Source organism: Leptopilina heterotoma, unplaced genomic scaffold, assembly GCF_015476425.1.
Source record: "Leptopilina heterotoma isolate Lh14 unplaced genomic scaffold, ASM1547642v1 Lhet_65, whole genome shotgun sequence".
Classification (NCBI taxonomy): domain Eukaryota; kingdom Metazoa; phylum Arthropoda; class Insecta; order Hymenoptera; family Figitidae; genus Leptopilina; species Leptopilina heterotoma.
In genome coordinates this window covers 1752243-1764524 of record NW_025111152.1, presented here as the reverse complement: position 1 = coordinate 1764524, position 12282 = coordinate 1752243, and the positions used below count along the sequence as shown (strand labels likewise).

At 29.3% G+C, this 12282-nt stretch overlaps 1 protein-coding gene across 4 annotated transcripts in view; it reads left to right on the top strand.

The window, feature by feature from the left end:
• LOC122509959 (ecdysone-induced protein 78C) overlaps positions 1–12282 on the top strand; it is a 118349-nt gene that overhangs the window by 92449 nt on the left and 13618 nt on the right. For all 4 annotated transcript variants that reach the window (XM_043624313.1, XM_043624311.1, XM_043624310.1 and 1 more), the window contains one exon: positions 11286–11410. In XM_043624313.1, the coding sequence (XP_043480248.1) occupies positions 11286–11410 (125 nt within the window). The remainder of the gene's footprint in view (positions 1–11285; positions 11411–12282) is intronic.

Genomic DNA, 12282 nt, shown 5'->3' with positions numbered 1-12282 from the left:
AAAACTTTTAGGTGCCTTTAACGGGAATTGAGACAGGTTTCTTGGAAGATTATACCTTAGGATTCTTTGAGGATCCTTCGTAGTTACCTATATACTACCCTATTCAATGAAAAAACTATGCGGTATCTGCAAGTTGGGTATAAAAAAGATATTGAAGAAAAACTGTTTGCACTTAGAACTTTGCTCTCAAAATCTGAATTAGTAGTTCGCTACTAATGACTAATTTTACTAATATGTTTTTTTACTAATTTCTTGCAGAAAACTACTAATTCAAGAAGTAAGTCGGCTTACTAATTTGAATAATAGTAAAAAATACGACTTAGGGGTCGTCCATATACCACGTGGGCACTTTTTATACACTTTTTGACCCCCCCCCCTCGTGAACAATCGTGGATTTTTGACGAACCCCCCCCCCCTGATTGTCCACGTGGACAATCGGGTTTTTTATTTTAAAATAGTGAATAATAAAAAGATATTTAATAAGAAATACAATTAAAAAATTCTTTAAATTTTTTTATAACAAACTTCTTTAAAATTCAATAAAGATTAAATTATCTTAAAATATTATTAAATAGGTAAATACCATTTTTAGTATTATGGAGAGGACTTTGGCAGCAATATATCTTCAATTATTATATTAGTAGAAATACTTAATCTCTTCGGTAACAAATCTTAAATTTTCTAAAATCCAATAGCTTTAAGCCTTCACATAAACAATAATAGAAATTATTTTTTTTAGAATTTGTAAGAGTTTGTAGAGGTTGCTTTGTATTCCTAATTGTCAACTTTGCATATATTCATATTTGTGCATTTACGATAATGATTTTGTAATATAAATTAAAAAAAAATTTGGCGTTTTTTTGACAGTTAAATAAATTTCGGATTACAAATATTGTCTGATCACAATCTAATAATAATCTAATAATAAAGTTGAATAAAAAGAAAAAAAAGATATAAAATTAAACTTTTGTGTCCACGTGGACATTTGTATTGACCCCCCCTCCCCCCTAAACTGTCCACGTGGTATATGGACGACCCCTTACTCATAAACAGTGGCGGATCCAGAATTTACTCCGGGGGGGGGGTCATTTATAGATTCGGCGAGCAACGACCATAATTAGCTGACCTTTTTTTTATGTAAATTTTTCGCCCCAGGGGGGGGTCATGACCCCCATGACCCCCCCCCTGGATCCGCCACTGCTCATAAATTAGTAATTTTCTACTATAGCAATTAGTAGCAAACTACTAAAAATTAGTCAAAACTGTTACTATTTCAATTAGTAAATGAATCTGCACTCTTTCATTAGTAGGAAACTACTAATTTAGATTTATTGAGTGATTTTATATTATTTTTCAGTTATAATATTAACAATTCTTGTGATTATAAGGTGTATGTTCTTTCCAATTTTTCAAAGAAAATTTTATTATTTAAAAAATTTATATTAACAAATTCACTTGCGAATATTTTTAGAAACACGTAGAAAGTTAAAAGTGCACATTGTAACCCACACTTGTCTATATGCGAGCACTGTCATGCTGCTCACTTATTCCGCTGTATTTTCGAGCTACACAACTCGCAAACTTTACTTTGTAGAAGATGACTTTACTCAAAAGAATTACCATAACAAAAGTGCACAAGAGAATTAACTCAATTTTGACACAGTATTTTGTGACGTATTTAAAGAGAAGACCAATTTTTATGCAGCGTAAATGCCTTTATCGCTTAACTTTCCTTGTATATTTCAAAACATTTCTCATTTTTCGTAAATTTAATTGGTCTGCTTTTAATATTATATAATTCAATTTTACTAAGTTTTGTGATATAGTTGAATGCAGTTTTGATACACAATTCCATTTATACCAAAAACTTATTTTTTATGAAAATATTGGGTAGGGGAGACTAGGTGCAGTTGTTACAAATGGAATATCTCAGAAACAGTGAATTATAGAGATGGGGTTCCAAAGGGAAAAATGTTTAGTTTTTATGTACGAACTTACTGCAATATGTTTAAAAATTATATGCAAGCTTTACAAGTAAAAAAACGAGGCACATTGGTTTTTAGAGGCCAAAAGTAAATATTTCTCTGGTTGATATTTTTTAAATAACTAATAGACCTTTATACTTAACAAAATAAATTTTTTAATATCAATTAGTGTATTAACAAATGATGTTTATAATGATATTGATTTTGTGGGACTCATGGTTGAAAAAAACAAAGTGAAAAATCGAATCTGGAATTAACGTATGTCTTTTTGGTTAGAACAATTCGATAATGGTGCATTTTGTCAAGGTCAGACCAACATTTATAATACATGAATTTGACAGATACTTTTTTAATAAATATACAAAAAAACATTGATACACACACATACTCACACATTTTGCCAAAAATATTTAAAAAATAATATTAAATCCTCTGTAAATTTTGTTAATTATTTCATTAAGTTATTTTTTTGTAACAATAACGTTTTACTTTTTTTTTGTATTTGCAACTCTTTACAAGTTGTAAACAATAAAGGATACATTTTTCGTAACGCTAAAAATGTTATTTTATTTTCTAACGGTAAATTGCCCTTTGAATTTCAAACATGGTCCGACCTTGACTGTAAGGGCCAACCAGGACTACAAATTTTTTTTTTTGAAATCTTTATAACTTTTTCATTTTAACACCAATCAATTTACTTTGTACAGAAAAAATGTTCCTATTAAACAGGACTTTCCATGTACTTCAATTGACTTCAATTTATAAAGATAATTGGGATTTTTACGAAAATTTTTTTCAAATTTTAAACATAGTTGAATTTAATAAGAATTTTTTTTTTTTTTAAATAATTGATTTTTTGCAATTATTTGTAAATTCTCCAAAATTGAATTTTTTTTAGTGTTTTCAACAAAAATTTAAATTAGAAAATTTTTAAATTCTACTATTTTTAATATTGCTAATTTTATTAAAAAAAAGGTAGTAAAAAGTTAGCCGCGCGCTTTAGCGCGCGAATTGTTGCTGGTTCAGTGTAAAGAAGTAAGCGGAAGTAAACTTTTTTTGGGCAAAAGGAGTCATTTGAAAATGGAGAAAGATGGTAGATGGCTACTTGATTAACCTAGAGGTCAATTAAGAAGAGGAAGAAGAATGTTATATAGCAAGTGCGTGAATGTGGATACAGGAGAAACTCGTTAATTATTCGAGTATAGGTATTTGTGTAAAAGGTAGAAGGAAAAAAGTTAATAGGAAATTGGAATAGGTGTATGAGGAGGGTGGAGTTGAGAGGAATATATGGGCCGGGTGAAGAGTAGAAAAATGAGTGAGAATGATCAGTTAGAATTACGGCTGAAAGTGTGGATAAGAATAAGAGAAAAGGAAGATACTGTAAAATTGTAAAGAAGAGGTTATTAAAAGATCGAAGTTGGCTAAGAAAAAATGTCAAAATATGTAGTTAGGATATAGAATATTATAATTATGATTAAGCTAAACAACTATTATAAAACTGATAAAAGCTTACTGCAAGATTACATGCTATCTGGGCTGTAAGTTTGTAGGATTACTAATAACTAGAGTTGTGCAAAAAGCTCGATCGAGTATTTTCAAGCTTTTCGTTTTTCTAGTAGAGCTGAGCAGAATCAATCCGAACTTGAACCAAATTCCATCCGACACGTGCAGTATAAAAGCTAAAATAATTTTGAGCACTTGAATTTTTCGAGCACTCAAATATTTTTGAGTAACTAAAAAATTTATAATGCTCGAGTATCGAGCTCGACCATGGTATTCGAGCTTTTTGCACACCTCTACTAATAACGCATTTACACTGTAGGACATTTTTTTACCACCTGCCCAGTTTGCAGGCATTTACTTGATCAAACAATTCATTATATTAATTTTATCAAAATCAAAATGTCTGATTCAATATGTCGAGGAAATTTCTATAAGTCAAAGTAGAAATTTATTTCACAACTACGTGTTTCTATAATAAGTAATTACTTTAATTGCTGTCTATAAATTGGTGAATTAAAATTTTTTTTAAAATGTATAAATCGATTTCGATGGCTTCTTAGAAAGAGATTTTGAATTAGAATCGCAGTCAGCGAATCGAAACAATCTGATTAATTTAAAGAGACTTAAAGAGCAAGTTATAGCTGACTTGACGAAAAGTATCGTGAAGCAATAGGTGATCAGAACACCATCATGAAATTGAAGATAAATTGCAGCAGTTCGAAAAGCGGCTCTGTTATGGTTTGTAACTCTTTCGAGCACGTGCACGCGTTAAGTTGGTTACATGTATTGCATATCGCCATTTCTCCAAGGCGCAGACTCTTCCGTGTTCGCGCAACCGCTTATGGCAAATATGCGTGATTCGTGATTGTATATGCAATACTCCCTACATCCCTGCCTCCACCTTATGTAAGCTTATTGAGGTACTCACTTACGCTCTTTACATGTAGAAAGGTGAGTTATTTCGTGCACTCTAAAGTATACAACTTGGTCTTATTGTTTTATATAAGATACATCTTATATATATTTCTATATTTCCACAAAAATTATAATTAATTTTTCACGTCTTCATTTCACGCTCAAAAAATATTTATACTATTTTATATTAATTAAAAATAATTAATTCTTGTTATCAAAATTCTCTATTGTAGTTTCAATTAGGTATATTTATAAATTAATAGAATTACTTTTTATACTTACTCAGTTCTTGACTAATAATTAGTTATTATAAGGTACGCTGATAATTCTTATTTATTGCTAATATATTGCTTGCGGTTGCAATTTTTATTAGTAAACATATTTTATTAAGAAATTTTAGTATTTTATTTGTATATACCTATTGGTAGACCAACAAACAAAATAGTAAAATTTACAAGATTGTAACCGCAAGCAATAAATTATCACCCAGGTGCGATTTTTTGGTCGGCCCATAGTTGGGCCAACTTTTACAAAGTCGGTCCAACTTCTCGTGCCAGAGGTTGGGCCAACCATACAGATGATAACGGTTCGCCGTCTAATGGCGACGATGGTTGTCCCGACAACTCATAAGGAAGTTGGCCCAACTTACAATGCATATGTTGTGCCAACTATACATTTCAATGGTTGGTCCAAAGACTGAGGCCAAAGTTGGCACAACTTTAGATGCGTAAGTTGGGCCAACCACAATTTTCAAAGTTTGGCCAACTTCAACAGCCAAAGGTAAAAAATTATTAAAAAACTAAATTATTTAAACAATTAACAGGTTATTATTAGCGGGAACATCAGATATGACCTTTACCTATTATTATTAAACACAATCTCATACATACATTTTCGAAAATATCTATCGCTCGCTGGGATCGAACCCCTAACCTAACGCACCGAAGACTTATACACTGACCACTACGCTACGCTCACATGGGAGTGCATAACGCAAAATGTATATTTAAGCTGCAACAGTCGGGCCAACCGTGGCCCAGAGTTCGGCCGACCAAAAAACTATAAGTCAATTATACTGCTTTTCTTGAGTTTTGCCAACCGTCGGGCCAACCGTGGCCCAGAGTTCGGCCAACCGAAACTGAAAGTCTTTTAAACTACGTTTGGATAAGTTGTGCCAACCTTTGTCGCCAAAGTTGGCCCGACGGTTGGTTACACTCTGCATTTAATGGTTGGCTTGCAAAGTCGGGCCAACTGTGGGCACAAGTACTTGCCAAAGTTGGGCAAACTCTGGCAACCAAAACTTTGCTTGCCAAAGTTAGGCCAACCTTGGGCCAACCTTCAAACTCTGACGGCCAACCTAAATTCGCACCTGGGCAGCTGCATATTTTACTTACTAAAAATTATGCAGGGAGAAATTTGTATCCTAAACTAATCTTTTCTAAATGTTTTTTTCAAAATATTTAGATTTGGAATGATTGAATTTTATATTATTGTACAAATTTGAATCAGTGATCCAAGTTAATTTTTAATTCGCTCTCTAAATTTAAATCAGTTAAAAATAAGTGGTTTTGACTAATCTTTTATAAGGAGAGACTACGACTGCATTTTTTACTATATAAAGAAAATCATTTAATAAATCTTCCATAAAATTATTTTTATAGTAATTTTTAGAGAGAAAATCAATGAACACAGAATAAAATCGGTCAGAAAATATTGTGACCCTTTTTGAATTTGATTTTTCTTAAAAATTGATAGATTTTAAAATCCATCCGTAATTTTGTAGAAAATATGTAATTGCCACGCAATGTTAGCAATGTTGCCGCAATGTTATTGAAAGCTTAATAAGTCCCACCTACGCAACATTACACGGCAATATTATCATGCAATATTGCAGTAATGTTACTCAGCAACGTTGCGTCAATATTACCGTGTAATGATGCCGCAACGTTGCTCAATAAGCTTGGAAATAAAATTTTGTAAATATATTTTTTGCAACACTTACCTCTAAAATTGAATTTTACACACGGAATACTGTGTGTAAAGTGTCACTTTTTGGAAGAGTGCGTAAAAGTTACTTTTACGCACTGTTGGGTTTTTTTTTAATGATTATGTACATATTTTAAATAATTTTTACCGGTTTTTTAAACAATTTTAGTTTCAAAAGAAGGATTAAAAACAGTAAAAAGTTCGCCATTTTGTTATTTTTCAATGAAAATTTTTTATTTTAGTTCCGGCTGTAACCACTAACCTATATTTTAATAATCCGTTTGAGTTTTTTGATTCCGTCTGTTCTGACTGGAGATATCATGTCAACCAGATTTTCGAGATTTTTTTTTAATCGACATTTCTTCGCTATTAACAACAAAAAATATAGAAAGAAATTTTTTTTATTTAGTTTAATATATGTGTAATAACATGTAAAAAATTTTAAAATGTTTAAATAAATTTATTTAAACATTTTAAAATTTAATTTAATTTCACTATGAAAAAAAATTTCTTGAAAATACGTGCAAAAGACCCAGACTGCCCCCTTAATAATTAAGGGGGAAAGAGCAGTTGTAAAATCCCATTGAAATGTGCCTATTTTTAGGTACCATTTTCTCAGCTCCAAATGATTATTTTTCAAACTTTTTTTCTGCTAATTTTAAGGACTAAAATCTGATCGTTCGATAAAGCCAAATTTTTATTTTTGAATTTTCTGTGCCATTTTGAAAAAATGATTACTTGTTTTCTTGGTTTTTTTTGTTAACTAATTCATTAATGTACAAGTATTTTTTAAAAAAAGAGAACCATGTCCGTTAAGTTGTTTTCGAGAAAATGGTACCTAAGTGTGGAAAAATGTGATTTTTTCAGGAGGGCGGTAATTATTTTTTCAAAATGGCACTGAAAATTCAAAAATAAAAATTTGGCTTTATCGAACGATCAGATTTTAGTCCTTTACATATAAAATCATCAGAAAATAAGTTTGCTGAAAAATAATCATTTGGAGCTGAGAAAATGGTACCGAAAAAAGGCATATTTTAATGGGATTTTACAACAGCTTCTTCCCCCTTAATCATTATTATTTTAAAATAATTCAAATTTAGCTATGAAAATTTGCTTTGAATTAGTAAAATTAACTTAGTAATTATTGAATAAATTTTTAATATTTTTATTATTTATTTATGTCATATTTATGTTTATTATTCAAATACAGAAATTCCTTTATTTATAAATTTCATAAATACTTTATATTCATTAAAAACTATACAGCGTGCTCATAATAGTCTCTGAGAAGTTAGATTTAAATTAAGTGTATAATAATTCGAGTTTTTTAATCAATTTTAATTTTAATTATTTGTAAATTTTAATTACGTTTGAATTGGAATTAAAATTATTACCTAACTGATTAAAATAATTTTCAATAATTTTCTCACATAAAAGTCAAATATGTAAATTAAATTTAAAATTTGAAGTTTTTGAAAATTTTGTAAACCTATTGTATAATGTTCTCTTAAAGATCACTAAATCGAATTAGTAGTAAATTTAGAATTGGATTTAAATTAAATATCTAATGACTTAATTGTAAAAAAGGGGATATTATTTCCAAGAAATGAAATCGAGTTTGCCGGGCTATAAGTGAGAGACATGTGTTCCAAAATAACCGACTAATAATGCATCACAGGACAAACTATTCTGGTATCCAAGACACTTACATACTCTTTGGAATAATCCAAGTATTTGTCCCCATTTCCATACGATTCTTGTTGGTTTAGTACCATAATACAAACTATAATTATTCCAACAAGACTTTTTACTGAAATTAAAATAAATTAAATGTGTGTAGTCGCAAGACAATCGTCATAAATTTTATTTATGTTTTGTATCATTTTTAATTGGAATATTGATTTAAGAGAAAATCAGGTACAAATTTTACAATATATAGGGTAAATTGTATATTAATAAAAAAAATCATTGTCAAAAATTATCATTGAGTCATTAATAGTAATGAAAATTTTCATTATTCCATCATATATATCATACCTGTTAATCTCATAAATAACGTGATTAAAGTTCCAAAAAATTGCTTTTCTTTGGTATATTATAGTTTGAAACATTTATCACTTTTTTGAGTTATGTAATTTGGAACTAAACTGGAAAATTGAAATTAAAAATAATCTTCTTTGCCAGCACTTGTTGCAAAGTTGTTTTCCATAACTGAATGTATACATAAAAAAATTGTTATTTACTTAAATTTTTTAAGTTGAGACATTTAATTTCATCTCGTGTCTCATTTTAAAACATTAAAGGTGACTCAATGCGTATAAGACACATAAAACGTCTTCTTACTATTGTGAAACGGATACCCGAAACACATATCGTTGTCTCAAAATGAAGTGCTAAATATCTGAGACACTTTGTAACGTCTTAAAATGAGACACATATATCTGTTTCAAATATGAGGACAAAACGTCTCAAAATAAGACACTTGTTTTTGCAGTGCACTTACAAAATATGACATAATTCTTATAAATTTAAACAATTAGACAGAAAATTACATAGTACGATTATAATTATTATAAACAGTAGGTAAAATATTTATAAAAAATAGCGTTTAACCGAGTAACAAGGCTTATTGAAATTTGAGCAATTTAAAAAAAAAATTTCGTCATATTGGATCCGCCATTTTGAATTTTGAAAATCTGACTTCAGATTTGTAATCAGCGACCCTAAAAACCTCCGAGTAACAAGTTTCAACAAAATTCTCTCGTTGGGTTTCTTGCGAGGGCTCTAAAGAGTAAATGTTTCTATAAAAGTTTAAGGGCTTATGAAAAATTTTAATTCACTTTTTTAAAGATATAGAAAATTTTAATTAATGTAAAGATAACACAAACATAATCTTAAAATAGTTTTTTCTAAGTTACCTTTCATCGGAGCGTGTCACAAATAATTTTATCTACATTCTGAAAAAATTTGCTTCTGATAAATTTTAATTCAATTTTTAAAAGATACTTAAAGTAAAGAAGAAGGAAATCTTTACTTTATTATACTTGGCTTAAAATGAAAAAGGAGTTATACACTCCATATACTTGTTATTAAAGAATAATTGATAAATTAATTGGTGAAAATGAATTTAAAATAATTAAATTTGTTAACAAATTTTATTAGAGATTTTTAAAAATATAGAATTTTCGCAAAGAATTTTAATTTTATAATTAATAATTAATAAAATAATACTATTTTACAAAAAGTTATAGTTTGTTATAGTGTAGAAAGCAACATTAAAGGTTCTAAATTGCATCGAAAATCATTTAATTTGAAAGAATAACAAACACAATTTTTATTAATTCAGTTAATTTTAAAAAGATTTAAATTTGAAATTAAAAAAATGTATTAAAAATTATATTAAAAAAATATTTTTTAAATATTTTATTTTTTTTAAATTATTGGATTTTTGAAAACAAGTAATTGGACTTAAATTTTTGCTTCTAAAAATGATCTTTTTTATAATTGAACTCCCCTTGAGTTGTTTTTTTATAAGCAATAGGGAAAAACTTAAAATTCTGCCTGGAAATCAGTGGAAAAGTTAAGGAAAAACGAAATCATTGTGACATCCCTGACATATTTTTTAAAAAGAAAAAGTTAATTCGTTAATTAATTTTCGGGTATTACATCTTTTTAATTAATAGGCAATGGTTTATTCACTTATGCCTTAGGTAAGAGTAAAAATGTACATGCATCATAATGCACAATTTGCCCGAGCATTCACCTTCGAATTACCGTTAACTGTACCCCGTACCATCGTAGTTACATTCGCTTACGATTCAAACCGGATGAGTGAGAACTAAAATTTTACACTGATTTCAAATTTGTCTACTTATATATTCTAATGTCTGTTTAAATATATTGAATTTTATCTAAATTCATCTCCCGACAATAACAAATCTGGGAATTAAAAATCTCCAAAATCTTTTTTTTTTAGGAATATGCAATGCATACGTTTAACAGAATTTGGTCAAAATCGTAGCAATCTTTTAGAAACATTCAAAACTTTTAAATAAGAAGGCATACTTGGATTTTAATACCTAACCAATTAGAGAAGTAAATTATGATAGAAAATGATTAAAAATTTTCTGTACGAAGTGTTGTAGAAATTTATTATGTAACAAATGAAAAAGTCGGGGCTTCAGAAAATTGTCTAGTTTTATTGTTATAAAATGTTGTGTTTAGACTTTCCTTGCTCTTATAACGCGTTCATTTAATTAGATTGAGTATTTGTTTAATATAAATGAGTTATTTAAGTTTTTGTCTTAGACTTTCACAAAATTTATCAATTGTACGTGTAAAAGCATGTACGTATACATGTACAGGGAGTACAATGAGCATGTTTATTGATCGCGATTTAAGCTTAAGGACTTTCTATTTGCACCAGTGTGAGTCATAAAGGTCAACGGGGCTTATAATTTGCGACCACGTTATGGATATACAACCACGTGTATAAGAGCAAGTAATATAAGAGCAGCAAGTAAATGGTGTTTAAGGACTAAAGTTGAAGCTGTAAGAAAATCTTTTTAAAAATATCCTGAAAGAGAAACTGTTGGATTACATTATGTGGAACGCTTTCTAATGTATAGTTTATTCATATATCCTTGATATAAGCAGATCAAATCTTCACTTTCAATAAAGATCTTTGCTATATTTTATAGAATAAGAGTACAAGATTTTATTTCATTTAATTGGGGGGCATTTTATCCAGACTGATGCCAATAGAGTCTGGAGGCAATCGTTTAGATTCAATATTTCCAAATACTTTATTTACACGACTTAAAACTTCTGCCAATTCCTATGAAAATGTATTGAGAAACAACATTTAATTTATTTAAACTTTGTGTCTTTTTGCAGAACAACATTATGCAGCTGCTGATTCAAACAGTTCAACACCTGCCAAAAGTTTCGTTCCGTGTAAGGTCTGTGGTGATAAAGCAAGTGGATATCACTATGGTGTCACAAGTTGCGAGGGTTGTAAGGTGAGTTTCAGTTTTATATTATTGTTTCCAGAGAGATTTTTTAAGTATTCTTTCAAAGATCATCTCTTTTTAATTCGAAATACAATCTAAATGCATACAAAAAATAATTAATCATCGAATTTGTAACCTGCCTCTTAAAAATGTTCTGTCTATTTTCACAAAATCGGACAACTTGTTCCTACAAAGTCGAAATAATTATTGCTTTATTATGGAACAATCATTACAAATTTATTCCGCCTAGTGATACTTGAATGAGCTCTTAACTACTTTATAATAGTCCTGTGTATCAGTAGCAGATGCGAATTCCTAAATTATTCTACTTTAATTGGTACACAAGAAGAGAATATAAAAATTATTTTCACGCTAAAAGCAAAACTCTCATTGTCTTCGCATCTGTAAGAAATTATCTTCTGGCTCTAAACTTCTTGGATGTGAAGAAATTTTATAGTCCTTGACTTCATATAACAAGAAAAAGTGGAGAAAAGCTTACTTCGACGCCGCGCACAATAGAAAATTGAAGAGTCAAACTATCTAGAGAAACAAACGAACTATAATTTTTGGCTAAGTTATAGGACAGCCTTTGTAAGATCATGTTATTCAGTGGTCACGTTTTCCAATACTTAAGTATATGTATATGGTTCGTCCAATTTGAGAAATCTTGCACAAGATTATATGCATACACAAGAAAAGCAAAAGATAACATGTAAATGGAATTGGAACAAAGACAATGTACAAGAACATGTACATGTTCTGTATAACTAAAAATGACATGTATACTCTTGAAATTGTAGAAGATCGTGTGTATGTTTCTGTTCAAGATTTTGGATAACCCATGTATAATTAAATAGAAAATTTCATAGACCGCGCTGTGG